General features: G+C 48.7%; 1 protein-coding gene across 1 annotated transcript in view; it reads right to left on the bottom strand.

Moving 5' to 3' along the window:
- LOC120051754 (metabotropic glutamate receptor 8) overlaps window positions 1–15,582 on the bottom strand; it is a 190,082-nt gene that overhangs the window by 47,511 nt on the left and 126,989 nt on the right. The window contains exons 3-4 of the mRNA XM_038998641.1: window positions 1,162–1,297; window positions 52–206 (exon numbers count right to left, since the gene is read on the bottom strand). Coding sequence (XP_038854569.1) covers window positions 52–206; window positions 1,162–1,297 — 291 coding nt within the window. The remainder of the gene's footprint in view (window positions 1–51; window positions 207–1,161; window positions 1,298–15,582) is intronic.

Here is a 15,582-nt window from a genome sequence, read left to right as displayed (position 1 = left end):
CATTGTTTGCTGGGCACGGTCAGCGAGGCTCAGTCTCCCCTGATTTCTCACCGTCTATGGAGGCTCTCTTGGGGAGGATGGTGACGGCCCCCTCTGCCACTCTCTCCTGCTGGACCACAGGGGAGATCTTGGAGCCCCAGCTGTCTGAACCCACCCACAGGAAGTGACCCGTCTGGTTGTTGCGTTTGGCCGCATCCAGGATACGGCTGTGAGAAAAAGAAAAAGAAAGTTGTTACATTTCGATTCAGTGAATTTCAAATTCACTTACTGTATGGATTTGACCCCAACTGCAGCATCATCCAATCTGAGATACATTTCCGATATCTCCAATGATCTATCTAAGCTTGCAAGCCTGATGGTGTCCATATTACTATTTAAAGAAATGGGTAAATGTGAAACAAAGCCATTTAAAGTTTTGATTCCTGCAAAGTCACCCTCTCCCAAAGTTCTCAACTCCTCCTGAGTTCCACCTGAGGGAGATCCGGCCTAATATAACAATATAACAATATAACAATATTAGGAAAGCTGCGTGGCTCTAGCTAGTCCTCAGGATTTTGGGAAACTGAGTTTACTTATTACCCTCTGGTGCATGGGGGATTGAGTTGTTTCCCTCCCTCGGGTTGCAGGTGTTCAGGTGAGAAGTACGGGAAAAATGCTTTCATTCCAGTTCTAATATTCAACTGTGCAGATTACCATCACCGGCTAATTCAATCTTAATCAGATGAAGTGGAGATAACCTCTGAGTCCTATGTGCTGAAAGGAACAGCAATGCAAGGCACTGCACCACATAGACAAGGCCCTTTTACCAAGTGTCCTGGAGTTAATCGAAACATTGTTATCTCAATCCACAGTGAGGAGTTTGTGGATTAACTGATGGAGGATAAACCCTCTGTACTTGACTCGATGGTGCCTAGAGTGTACTGACTAAAGGAGAATGTGTGTATGTGTTTGTGTGTGTGTGTGTGTGTATGTGTTTGTGTTTGTGTGTGTGTGTGTGTGTGTGTGTGTGTGTGCGCATGTGTGTGTGTGTGTGTGTGTGTGTGTGTGTGTGTGTGTGTGTGTGTGTGTGTGTGTGTGTGTGTGTGTGTGTGTGTGTGTGTGTGTGTGTGTGTGTGTGTGTGTGTGTGTGTGTGTGTGTGTGAGAGAGACAGAGACACGCACCGAATGTCGTCCTCATTGGCAAACATGATGACGGCTCGGGCGTTGGAGGTCTCCAGCAGTCGCAGGATGAGCTTGTCAAACTCCCCCGGCATCGGCTCCCTGGGGATCTTCAGAGACTGGGCAATGCACACGCCACCTGTGGGGAGAGGAAGAGGAGGATAGAGAGAGGGGGGGTGAAGGAGAGAAAGAAGTGGAATGGGGTGGACAGGGGAGGGGAAAGGAGTGAGAGAAAAGGAGGAATAGAGGGAGGGGATGAGAGAGAAGGGGATTGTAGGCGTAGATAGGGTTGGAGAGAGAGAGAAGTGGAGGGCTTACAAGAGAGGCAATGAGAAGAGATATGTGAGTGAAGAAAGGGTGGGAGAGAGAGGAATGGAGGGGTGGAGATATGTTGGGGCGAGAGAGAGAAAGGAGTGAAGAGGTGGAGATGTGAAAGTGTTGAGTAGAGCGAGAAACAGAGACATAGAGAGAGCCAAGGAGAGTGAATATGAGAGAAAGAGAGAGAAATAGAGAGAGAGGGAGAGAGAGAGAGCGTAAGAGAGAGAGAAGGGAAGGTGAGAATGAGAGGGTAAGTAGAGGGGGATAGCAAATGAAAGAGAAGAGAAGATGAGAACGTAAAAAGGTGAAGGAGAGAGCAGAGATAGAGTTGAGGAGGAGAGAGGAAAGAAAAAGAGACAGGGATAGAGAGTCCAGGGTCATGGCAGAGAGAACAAGTATAGCGAGATGGAAGAAGGAAGGGAGGGAGAGAGAACAGGTGTAGGGAGATGGAGGAAGAGAGGGGGGAGAGAACAGGTATATAGAGATGGAGGAAGAGAGGGAGGGAGAGAGAACAGGTAGCGAGAGATGGATGAAGAGAGGGGGAGAGAGAACAGGTATAGAGAGATGGATGAAGAGAGGGGGGAGAGAGAACATGTATAGAGAGATGAATGAAGAGAGGGGGGGAGAGAACATGAATAGAGAGATGGAGGAAGAGAGGGAGAGAGAAACAGAACAATACTATCTGATTCACTCATGTGGACAATAACAGAATAGAGATGAGGGAGCCAGAGAAATGAATCCACCCACCCATCCTCTCTAGTTAGAAAACTGCATTAAGTTTCAAACCATAAGAGATGGTACCACCTGGCTTTAGGTGCCTGACATACTGTATTATCGACTTATGTAGTTAGCTTGATGTTTTTGCAAAATTGGGAAGTTCTCAGGTGTTGTTGACTCCCTGCTTAAGACAGCGGACACACATACACGTGTGCCATCCTTCTTCCAAAACCTCTGCCAGATGTGGCGAATTCATCACAGGGAATTTAAATAAACAGCACTTGATAAGGCATGTCGGCGCGTCGACAGAAGCACTCCTCCATCTTTAATGAGGTCCATAATAACCTTCCATCATTTTCAGACTGCTTTAATATATCATTAGGCGCTCTGCTCTGACTTAAGCGATGATCTCTCCTCGAAATCCAATCTCTCCTTGTTACAGTCCATTTAATGACCATCTGCACCTGTTCCATCTCTTTGTGTCTCTTTCAGCTCCATCAGGGGAGCTATCTCACCACATTTGTACTGTCCCAAACAAAACTAGTTATTATCTCCTCTATTTATACCGTTTCAAGGGTAATGGCCAATCTGCTCCCCCTGGTGTTCCCAACCTCCAAATTGTTATGCTTAGTTGTTGTCATCTCTGTCAACGTTGTGTAATTGAGGGAGTTTGGGGCGTGTTGGTGCGTGTCGCTTCTCTGAGGGGCGCCATGATAGGATGTTGTCTGAGGGGAATATCTTAATGAAATAGAACATCAAATGGAATGTGACATCATCTGGTAACGCTTCTGGTTAAATATATGACTGAATGTTTTGTCGGAGGGTAAACAAAGTTTAGAGCTATCTGTTTCATGATTTATGTGACCTTCTACACTCCACCAGCATCTTCATGTAGAGGGAACATGGCACACACAAACTCTAATCTATCGTTATATCCTAGGACAGTGTTTCCTAATTACGCCAGTACCCCCAACAGCACACATTTTTGTTGTAGCCCGGGACACAACTATACCTGATTCATATTGTGTAATTGAGGGAAGCCCTAATGAGTTGAATCAGATGAGTTTGTCTGGAGCTAAGACTAAAATGTGTGCTGTTGGGGGTACTCGAGGACTGGAGTTGGGAAACCCTGCCCTACAAGAGCTGTCAGGAAATCAGGCACCTTTCACCATGGATTTAAGAAACCTCTCAGCTCTGTTGACAATCCTGCTATCTAGCTATTCAAGTTCAAACAGCAGAGAATGCCCCAGTTACAGTGCTCAGAGGACTCCCCAGTTACAGTGCTCAGAGATGATCAGAGGACTCCCCAGTTACAGTGCTCAGAGATTATCAGAGGACTCCCCAGTTACAGTGCTCAGAGAACTCCCCAGTTACAGTGCTCAGAGAACTACCCAGTTACAGTGCTCAGAGAACTCCCCAGTTACAGTGCTCAGAGAAGTCCCCAGTTACAGTGCTCAGAGAAGTCCCCAGTTACAGTGCTCAGAGAAGTCCCCAGTTACAGTGCTCAGAGAAGTCCCCAGTTACAGTGCTCAGAGAAGTCCCCAGTTACAGTGCTCAGAGAAGTCCCCAGTTACAGTGATCAGAGAAGTCCCCAGTTACAGTGCTCAGAGAAGTCCCCAGTTACAGTGCTCAGAGATGATCAGAGGACTCCCCAGTTACAGTGCTCAGAGAAGATCGTCATCAAACTCAGTTCAAAGGCTTTGCACCTGTTAATATGACACTCCATTTACATTAGAGTTATTTTGCAGACACTTATCCAGAGCGATGTGAGTGCATAGATTTTCATATTTTTTCTTACTGGTCCCCTGTGAGAATCAAACCCACAACCCTGACGTTGCAAGTGCCATGCTCTACCAACGGAACCACTTTTTTCAACATTATCGGCAGAATAAATACACCCATGATCGCACGCAAACGCAGTTTGCTTCAGTGTTTTTACTTGTACACTGTATACAATCCTCTATGAATGTATATCAGTGGAGGCTCCTAAGAGGAGGAAGGGAGGACCATCCTCCTGTTAGGTTCTAAATATCAGAGTAAGAACTCGACGGACACTATGAAAGCTTAAACCGAGTTTATTCACCCCAAAGGATTAAACAGCTGAACAGACAAAAACACATTTCCAATAGTGGTGGTATATATACTCCAATTTGGGGTAGAATCTCCTCCTTCTCTCTAAACACTAGAGCTCTGTTGCTAGGCAGGAAATGAAGTCACACGGGCAATAAACTGTTCCTTCTCCCTTAACGTGACCTGATCTGACCTCGGCCCCCTTCATCACTAATCCACGGCTCCCCACAGTGCCTGCCAACATGTGATCGTTTTCCCTGCACTCAGCACATTCCAAGCTTAATTGCCTCCACCATATCCATTCCTTCTACAGATAACATTAACTTATGGTGTAGACCCTAGACTATGGCACCCCTCATGCCTCTATTATAACTAATGATTAATAATATTAACAGTTTAGAAAAATCCGAACCCATCACTCCTCAGTGAATTTCATAAAAAGAAAAAGTGAAACATTAAAAAATATTTTGGCCTCCCGAGTAGCGCAGCAGTCTAAGGCACTGCACCGTAGTGCTCATCGCTTTCTAGCGACTCCTTGTGGCAGGCTGGGCGCCTGTAGGCTGACCTCAGTCGTCAGGTGAATGGTGTTTCCTCTGACACATTGATGTTAAGAAACGCAGTTTGGAGGGTCATGTTTCGGAGGACGCATGACTCAACCTTCACCTCCGAGCCTGTTGGGAAGTTTCAGCAATGAGATAAGATCGAGAAAGGGGGTAAAATACACAAACAAATATGTATCCTTTTTAGATACTAAACAGTAAATATATTCACGCCACCAAATAATTGATTAAAACACACTGTTTTGTAATTAAGGTCTACAGTAGCCTCAACAGCACTCTGTAGGGTAGCACCATGTTGTACATCTAGTTTCCGTCCTCCTCTGGGTACATTGACTTCAATACAAAACCTAGGAGGCTCATGGTTCTCAACCCCTTCCATAAACTTACACAGTAATTATGACAACTTCCGGAGGATGTCCTCAATCAGAGCTCTTGCAGCATGAACTGACATGTTGCCCACTCAATCAAAGAAGCAAGAGAAAGAGAGAGAGAGAGCTATATTTAGTTGTATTTTTTTCACTTTCACTTAGCTAGTGAACGCAGATAGCTAGTTTGGCCTACTCAAACACCCGGCACAAACAGAGAGTGTAACGTCCTGACCAGAGTTCTTATGTGTTTTGCTTGTTTAGTGTTGGTCAGGACGTGAGCTGGGTGGGAATTCTATGTTGTGTGTCTAGTTAGTCTGTTTCTGTGTCCAGCCTAATATGGTTCTCAATCGGAGACAGCTGTCAATCGTTGTCCCTGATTGAGAATCATATATAGGTGGCTTGTTTTGTGTTGGGGATTGTGGGTGGTTGTTTCCTGTCTTTGTGTTTTGTCTGCACCAGCTAGGACTGTGACGGTTAGTTTGTTTTGTCATTTTGTATAGTGTCTTGTTTTGTGTTAATTAAATAATGGAAAATTACCACGCTGCACATTGGTCCTCAGATCCTTCTCGCCTCTCCTCGTCTGAGGAGGAGGACGACTTAGACTGCCGTTACAGAACCACCCACCAAACTCGGACCAAGCAGCGTGAGTACGGGCAGCGACAGCAGCAGCAGCGGCCAACTACACAGGACTCCTGGACATGGGAGGAAATTTTGGAGGGTAAAGGACCCTGGGCTAAGGTTGGAGAGAATCGCCGCTCTCGGGAGGAGATGGAGGCAGCTAAACCCCAGGAGCGGTGGTATGAGGAGGCAGCACGGAAGCGTGGCTGGAAGCCCGTGAAGAAACCCCAAAAATTTCTTGGGGGGGGGGGCTAAAGGGTAGTGTGGTGAAGGCAGGTAGGAGACCTGCGCCCACTTCCCATGCTTACCGTGGAGAGCGGGAGTACGGGCAGACACCGTGTTATGCGGAAGAGCGCACGGTGCCTCCTGTACGTGTGCATAGCCCGGTGCGGGTTATTCCACCTCCCCGCACTGGCCGGGCTAGATTGAGCATTGAGCCAAGTGCCATGAAGCCGGCTCTACATATCTGGCCTCCAGTACGTCTCCTCGGGCCGGTGTACATGGCACCAACCTTACGCATGGTGTCCCCGGTTCGCCAACACAGCCCAGTGCGGGTTATTCCACCTCCCCGCACTGGACGGGCTACGGGGAGCATTCAACCAGGTAATGTTGGGCAGGCTCGGTGCTCAAGGGAGCCAGTACGCCTGCACGGTCCGGTATATCCGGCGCCACCTTCCCGCCCCAGCCCAGTACCACCAGTGCCTACACCACGCACCAGGCTTCCAGTGCGTCTCCAGAGCCCTGTTCCTCCTCCACGCACTCTCCCTGTGGTGCGTGTCTCCAGCCCAGTGCCTCCAGTTCCGGCACCACGCACCAAGCCTCCTGTGCGTCTCCAGAGCCCTGTACGCACTGTTCCTTCTCCCCGCACTCGCCCTGAGGTGCGTGCCCTCAGCCCGGTACCACCAGTGCCGGTACCACGCACCAGGCCTATAGTGCGCTTTGAGAATTCAGTGTGCCCTGTTCCTGCTCCCCGCACTAGCCTTAAGGTGTGTGTCTCCAGTCCGGTACCACCAGTTCCGGCACCACGCACCAGGCCTACTGTGCGCCTCAGCAGGTCAGAGTCGGCCGTCTGCCCAACGCCGCCTGCACTGCTCGTCTGCCCAGCGCCGTCTGAGCTGCCTGCACTGCTCGTCTGCCCAGCGCCGTCTGAGCTGCCTGCCTGCCCAGCACCATCTGAGCCATCCGTCTGCCCAGCGCCGTCTGAGCCATCCGCCTGCCCAGCGCCGTCTGAGTCATCCGTCTGCCCAGCGCCATCTGAGCCATCCGTCTGCCCAGCGCCATCTGAGCCATCCGTCTGCCCAGCTCCATCTGAGCCATCCGTCTGCCCAGCGCCATCTGAGCCATCCGTCTGCCCAGCGCCATCTTAGCCATCCGTCTGCCCAGCGCCATCTGAGCCATCCGTCTGCCCAGCGCCATCTGAGCAATCCGTCTGCCCAGCGCCATCTGAGCCATCCGTCTGCCCAGCGCCATCTGAGCCATCCGTCTGCCCAGCGCCATCTGAGCCATCCGTCTGCCCAGCGCCTTCAGAGCCGCCCGTCTGTCCCGAGCCATTAGAGCCGTCCGCCAGTCAGGAGCCGCTAGAGCCGTTCGTCAGTCAGGAGCCGCCAGAGCCGCCAGCCAGTCAGGAGCCGCCAGAGCCGCCAGCCAGTCAGGAGCCACCAGAGCCGCCAGCCAGTCAGGAGCCGCCAGAGCCGCCAGCCAGTCAGGAGCTGCCAGAGCCGCCAGCCAGTCAGGAGCTGCCAGAGCCGCCAGCCAGTCAGGAGCTGCCAGAGCCGCCAGCCAGTCAGGAGCTGCCAGAGCCGCCAGCCAGTCAAGAGCTGCCCTCCAGTCATGAGCTGCCCTCCAGTCATGAGCTGCCCGCCAGTCATGAGCTGCCCGCCAGTCATGAGCTGCCCGCCAGTCATGAGCTGCCCGCCAGTCATGAGCTGCCCTCCAGTCATGAGCTGCCTTCCAGTCATGAGCTGCCCTACAGTCATGAGCTGCCCTACAGTCATGAGCTGCCCTACAGTCATGAGCTGCCCTACAGTCATGAGCTGCCACTCAGTCCGGAGCTGCCACTCAGTCCGGAGCTGCCACTCAGTCCGGAGCTGCCACTCAGTCCGGAGCTGCCACTAGTCCAGAGCTGCCTCTCTGTCCGGAGCTACCTCTCTGTCCGGAGCTACCTCTCTGTCCGGAGCTACCTCTCTGTCTGGAGCTACCTCTCTGTCCTGAGCTACCTCTCTGTCCTGAGCTACCTCTCTGTCCTGAGCTACCTCCTAAATCATGTGGGGGCCTTGGGGAGGATTCTTAGACCAAGGTCGTGGGCGAGGGTCGCCACTCAAAGGACGCTAAGGAGGGGGACAAAGACAGTGGTGGAGTGGTGTCCTCGTCCTGCGCCGGAGCCGCCACCGCGGACAGATGCCCACCCAGACCCTCCTCTTGAGTTTTAGGGGTGCGTTCGGAGTCCGCACCTCAGGAGGGGGGTACTGTAACGTCCTGACCAGAGTTCTTATGTGTTTTGCTTGTTTAGTGTTGGTCAGGACGTGAGCTGGGTGGGAATTCTATGTTGTGTGTCTAGTTAGTCTGTTTCTGTGTCCAGCCTAATATGGTTCTCAGTCAGAGACAGCTGTCAATCGTTGTCCCTGATTGAGAATCATATATAGGTGGCTTGTTTTGTGTTGGGGATTGTGGGTGGTTGTTTCCTGTCTTTGTGTTTTGTCTGCACCAGCTAGGACTGTGACGGTTAGTTTGTTTTGTCATTTTGTATAGTGTCTTGTTTTGTGTTAATTAAATAATGGAAAATTACCACGCTGCACATTGGTCCTCAGATCCTTCTCGCCTCTCCTCGTCTGAGGAGGAGGACGACTTAGACTGCCGTTACAGAGAGGGATGCTATGTTAGCTAGCTGGCAATGGCTATCCAACACTGGAACTCTTCCAAGTCAAGGTAAGCTTTTGGTTCTATTCATTTATTCCCACTGGTGCCCACCGGTGTAACTACTAAACTTCTTTCTGACTGTACACTGTACTGTATGATTGTAGCGGGTTAACTAACGCGTTAATTTTAGCAGCTATGTTGACTATGACGTTAACTTCTTGAGCCTATGGGGGCGCCATTTCGACTTTGTAAAAATGAGTTCCCAAATTAAACTGCCTCGTACTCAATTATTGCTCGTACAATATGCATATTATTATTACTATTGGATAGAAAACACTCTCTAGTTTCTAAAACCGTTTGAATTATTTCTCTGAGTGAAACAGAACTCATTCTGCAGCACATTTCCTGTCAGGGAGTGAGATTTCAGAAATCGAGGTCCCTGTTCTGAGGTCAGTTTATAAGTCCCCATGTAAGCCATCGGGCTACATGCACTGCATACGTCTTCCTCTAGATGTCAGTAAGCGGGGAGAATTTGAATGGAGTGGATTGCGCAATCTGGGACCTTATATAAGACCGTGGAACGGAAGTACCGTCCTTTTCAACGGTGCGCCTGGCGCAAGAAGACATCACAATGGCGTCCTGCAAACGCTTTCGTTTTAGTAGTTCTATATCTCCGGTCATGTTTTTATTCGTTATAGGTGTTAAAGACATCATAAGGTAGTTAATTTAAACCGACTTATAGCAGTTTATAGCAGTTTATTGCGATTTTCTGGGATTACTTTGTCATGCGCTTTCACGAGGTGGACACCTCTCCAGTTGGTGGCTAACATTAGCGGATATTTCGACCGGACAAGAGGACATCTTTCAACCCAAAGACGATTGTTCTGGAGAAAGGACACCTTGCCCAAGATTCTGATGGAAGCTCAGCTAATAGTAAGCAGTCTTTATGCTGTTAATTCGTACTTATGTTGACAAATGTTAAATAATAATTCCGCCATGAATTATGGGGCGGTCTCGCTTTAGCGCACGCTGTATTGCGCAGTAACGTTAATTTTAAAAATCTAACCCAGCGATTGCATTAAGAACTAATTTATCTTTCATTTGCTGTCCAACTTGTATTTTTTAGTCAAGTTTATGAATAGTTTTCGATTAGAATAGGTGCCTTTCCCAAGATTTCTCCTGACATTTTCTTTGCAGCTTGGCTACTTTTCTCATTGTATAACCACGATTTGTGCCGCTAAATATGCACATTTTCGAACAAACTCTATATGCATTGTGTAATATGATGTTATAGGACTGTCATCTGAAGAATTCTGAGAAGGTTAGTGAAAAAATTAATATCTTTTGGTGGTTTATACGTAATCGCTATGTTTGGCTTGAATCAATGCTGTTGTGATGTTTGCTATTGTGGTATGCTAATATAACGCTATATTGTGTTTTCGCTGTAAAACACTTAGAAAATCTGAAATATTGTCTGGATTCACAAGATCTGTGTCTTTCAATTGCTGTACGCTGTGTATTTTTAAGAAATGTTTTATGATGAGTAATTAGGTAATACACGTTGCTCTCTGTAGTTATTCTAGTCGCTTTGGTGAGAGTTGTGATGGTGGCTGCAATGGTAAACTATGATTTATACCTGAAATATGCACATTTTTCTAACAAAACATATGCTATACAATAAATATGTTATCAGACTGTCATCTGATGAAGTTGTTTCTTGGTTAGTGGCTATTTATATCTTTATTTGGTCGAATTTGTGATAGCTACTGATGGAGTAAAAAACTGGTGGAGTAAAAAAAGTGGTGTCTTTTGCTAACGTGGTTAGCTAATAGATTTACATATTGTGTCTTCCCTGTAAAACATTTTAAAAATCCGAAATGATGGCTGGATTCACAAGATGTGTATCTTTCATCTGGTGTCTTGGACTTGTGATTTAATGATATTTAGATGCTAGTATTTACTTGTGACGCTATGCTAGGCTATGCTAGTAGCTTTTCTACTGATGGGGGTGCTCCCGGATCCGGGTTTGGGAGGTGTTAGAGGTTAATATGGTAACAACGATGTAGGCTGTGTGTAGAGATTCTTTGGATATGATTTGAAGACTTGGCTTGGAAAGGTTGACCCGCCAAACCGGGCTTCTTGACACCTGCACGTTTAACCTGGAAGCCAGCCGCACCAATGTGGCGGAGGAAACACTGTTCAACTGACGACCGAGTGTAACGGTTCTGTAACGACAGACGCTGGGAGACGAGAAGCAAGTACAGGGTGTGGATTTAATAATAAATAGACATGAAACAAAACAAGAACAGCGTCTGGACAGGAGGAACATAACAACATCAAGGCTGACTCGGGGATGAAACTGAGGAAGTGACAGATATAGGGGAGGTAAATGACGTAATGGAGTCCAGGTGAGTCCCATAATTAGTGCAGGTGCAGGTGCGCGTAACGATGGCGATGGTAGCAGGTGTGCTTAATGATGAGTGAACTGGTAACCTCAAGCACCAGAGTGGGGGAGCAGGAGCAGATGTGACACCGAGGCAGCCTGCAGGCCCCTGGCACAAGGAGTTGCTAGAGCGCTATGAGCCCCCCCCCACCGGCCAAACCCTCCCCTAACGACACTGGGCCAATTGTGCGCCGCCCTATGGGAGTCCCGGTCACGGCCGGTTGTGGCACAGCCTGGGTTCAAACCCGGGTCTGTAGTCACTCCTCAAGCCCTGCGATGCAGTGCCTTAGACCTCTCGTTTGCAACTGTTGGACTGATGATTACACCCTAGATCAGCTAGAGACAAGGGTGCAAGGCGGTATTGAATGTGTCAATGTCTGTCACCCTGATTACTCAAATTTCTCTCAACCTGTGCACCTACGTTGTAAACTTTCATTCATAGGCTAGGTTGTAGCAACCTCATGATGGGTATAGGGAAAATTTGAGTATCATGTAGTAGCCTAAACCTATCGATGTTACATTGAACTGGGTGAATGGAATATGAATGACAGTCATCCAATATGCTGTAATAGAAATAAGGCCATTCTCATTAAAAAAATGACCGTCCTCCCTCATCTTAAATGTCACCGACCGGCACTGAATTATCTGCTCAATGATCCCATTTGTCCAAGTATCTATCTTGCAGGGTGGGAGTGTCATCTGTGTGTGCACAACCAATAATTCAGAAATCTAGTCAAATTCCCAATTTGATTAATTGTCCTCTAATGAATGGACAGAGCCCCCATGGCACTACATAGTAATTAAACCACTAAATGAGCTGCCTCGCTCAGAGCTGCAAACTGGGGACAGGTCTTATTAAGATGAGACTGATTAATATGCTCCATTTTTATTATGCAATCATTGGTCATAAATGACTTACATCACCTGTTGTGGCCTTGTGAAAACCACATGACGAGGGGGCATTTACAGGTGATTGCCTCTAATGATGGTGTGAAAAATGAAGAGTCGGAGTGCACTGGCTGTGTGTTGAAGACAGTCCAATTCTCACTGTGTAATACCATCTCTTTTGTAAGCTGCCTCTCCTTCCTATTAAATATTAACAAAGGCTGCTGAGGTTGGCGGTTGCAGGGGATATCAGGGGATATTACAGTACCCAGGCACTGCAACAATCAGGACTCATTGCAGCCAGTTGGGATTTGATGCTGGAGTATCAAATTATACAGGGGAGAGTGGCAATATCAAGCCAGACAGGGATTTCATGTGTCAGTATCCTATGTTCAGCTAACAAGTCGGTTCTGTATGGAATAAGGCACACCATGCCCATGTTACAGCGCTAATCATGATAAAGCTTGGAAAATCAACCAATTTCCACACTGTTGTTGCTCATTCGGGGAAAAGGGGTTTGCAGCACTAAGTTCAGGGAACATCATTCTTCTGGTGGTATGAAATTGACATTCCCTCATGTAACAAGACTATTTATATTCTGCTTGTTGACACTTCCTCACGAAACAACACTGGTGTCAGATGTGTTATTTTTTAATTGGATCAAATTAATTATGTCGGAATTATCGGTTAGAGTGGAAAGGCGTTGTGCTGATACTTCCTACGACACCTCTACAAATGCTTAACAACAAAAAACCTTCAGTTGATGACTCTAAAACCATGTAACGTATTGACATTCTAGTAGTGACATGCTGGAGTAACAGGTAGGTCGGTGCGATAACAGTGAAAGTTGTTATATGTTCTCTGTACACCTTTACAATAGTGTCAAAGTGCATATGTAACCAATGTGGAATTAGTTAGTTAGCCGTTTGTGTACTATTATATGTTCCAGAGAAAAACTGAGCCACTGCATGCCTTGTCTTCACACTCAGGTAGCCTAGTGGTAAAGAGCGTTGGGTAAGTCCCCGAAAAGTTGCTGGTTCGAATCCCCTAGCTGACTAGGTGAAACATCTGTCGATGTGCCCTCGAGCAAGCCACTTAACCCTTAACACACTTAACCCTTAACTGGTCAAAAGTTTTAGAACACCTACTCAGTCAAGGGTTTTTCTTTATTTTTTACTATTTTACACATTGTAGAATAATAGTGAAGACAGCAACACTATGAAATAACTCATGGGATCATGTAGTATTCATGTAGTAATAGTGTAAATATTTTATATTTGAGAATCGTCAAATAGCCACCCTTTCCCTTGATGACAACTTTGCATACTCTTGGCAATCTCTCAACCAGCTGCACCTGGAATGCTTTTCCAACAGTCTTGAAGGAGTTCCCACATATGCTGAACACTTGTTGGCTGCTTTTCCTTCCCTCTGCGGTCCGACTCATCCCAAACCATCTCAATTTGTTTGAGGTCGGGGGATTGTGAAGCCCAGGTCATCTGATGCAGCATTCCATCACTCTCCTTTTGGTAAAATAGGCCTTACACTGCCTGGAGGTGTGTTGGGTCATTGTCCTGTTGAAAAACAAATGATAGTCCCACTGAGGCCAAACCAGATGGGATGACATATCGCTGCAGAATACTGTGGTAGCCATGGTGGTTAATTGTGCCTTGTATTCTAAATACATCACAGGCAGTGTGACCAGCAAAGCACCCCCACACTATAACACCTCCTCCTCCATGCTATAGGGTGTAAAATACACATGCTGTCACGACTTCCGCCGAAGTCGGTTCCTCTCCTTGTTCGGGCGGCGTTCGGCGGTTGATGTCACCGGACTTCTAGCCACCGCCGATCCACCTTTCATTTTCCATTTGTTTTGTCTTGTTTTCCCGCACACCTGGTTTACATTCCCTCATTACTTGACGTGCATATAACCCTCTGTTTCCCCCATGTCTGTGTGTGGAATTGTTTATTGTAAAGTGTATGTGCACTTCAGACTGGTTTGCGACGGATTATTTCAACCCATATTTTGTTGTTCTGGGTGAGGTTTGTTTTTCCGCATTAAACTGCTCCGGTTGTTACCCATTTCTGCTCTCCTGCGCCTGACTTCCTGCAGCCAGTTACGCACCTCTTACAGAATTCCACATCTGAATATGGAGTCAGCAGGAGCAGGTGCCCCTGGTATAGGGGTCGAGGAGCGTGTCTGGGAGCACGTTCCGATGCTCCACCATCTCGACGCCGCCATGGACCGCGTCGTCCAAACCATGGACCGCTGGGAGAGACAGGGAGTTCCTCCAGCTCCTCCACCAGCACAACATTGGTCTCCACTACTCGCCCCCCTTGCACCCGGTCCCAGTGTGATTCGTCTCGCCCTTCCCCGGGATTACGATGGGATTTTCCTGCTGCAGCTGGATCAATACCTGGCAACCGTCCACCCGGCTCCTTCGGGCCATGAAAGGGAGTCCGCCCTCGTCTCGTGCCTCTCGGGGAAAGCTCTGGAGTGGGCCAACGCTGTGTGGGGAGAAGGAGACGTGGTGCTGGCGTCGACCCCTCGCCCGAGGGTAGAGCGGCGGGTGAACATCTCTTCCATCTGAGGCAGGGGACGAGGAGCGCACAGGAGTTCACGATGGACTTTCAGACCCTGGCCGCCGGCGCGGGATGGAACGACAGGGCCTTGATCGACCACTATCGCTGCAGTCTGTGCGAGGACGTCCGTCGGGAGTTGGCCTGCAGGGACACCACCCTCACCTTTGACCAGCTGGTGGACCTGTCCATTCGGCTGGATAACCTGCTGGCTACCCTCGGACGTCCAGAGCGGGATTTGTCGGTTCCATTCCCCAGCACCACCGCTCCGATGCCCATGGAGCGGTGGTGCTGCGCTCAGGGAGACCGGAGGAGGTTCCTTCACGTGCGCCATCTGTGGCCGCAGAGGTCACACTGCCAGTCAGTGCTGGGTTTGTTCCTCTGGGGGTCGAGGCAGCAGGCAGGGCACTCTGGTGTCACCTCAGGTGAGCCGGCACCATTCTCACCCAGAGCCCTCTGTTGCACACCTGTTTATGTATGTTACTTTTCCTGAGTTTTCCCCGCATTCCCAGCATAAAGCGCCTGTCGATTCAAGCGCGGCTGGGAATTTCATATACAGATCATTCGCCCATAGTTTAGGGATCCCCATTGTTCCAGTGGCTATGCCCTTCCCAGTTCACACCTTAGACAGTCAACCATTAGGGTTGATTAGGGAGGCCACCGCCCCTCTGGGCATGGTGACGCAGGGGGGTCACAAGGAGAGAATCAGTCTCTTCATCATTGACTCTCCTGCGTTTCCCGGGAGCTAGGCCTACCCTGGTTAGCCTGTCTTGACCCCACTGTTTCATGGCAACGGAGGGCTCTCATGGGGTGGTCGCGAGAGTGCTCGAGGAGGTGTTTAGGGGTTTCCGTTGGTGCTACTACGGTGGAAAGTCCAGACCAGGTCTCCACCGTGTGCATTCCCCCCGAATATTCCGATTTGGCTCAATTACCACCCCATCGTCGGGGGGATTGAGCGATAAATCTCCTGGTAGACGCCGCACTTCCCAGGAGTCACGTGTATCCCCTG

Source organism: Salvelinus namaycush, chromosome 8, assembly GCF_016432855.1.
Source record: "Salvelinus namaycush isolate Seneca chromosome 8, SaNama_1.0, whole genome shotgun sequence".
Classification (NCBI taxonomy): domain Eukaryota; kingdom Metazoa; phylum Chordata; class Actinopteri; order Salmoniformes; family Salmonidae; genus Salvelinus; species Salvelinus namaycush.
The sequence above is the reverse complement of the archived record's forward strand: the minus strand, read 5'-3'. Positions and strand labels throughout refer to the sequence as shown.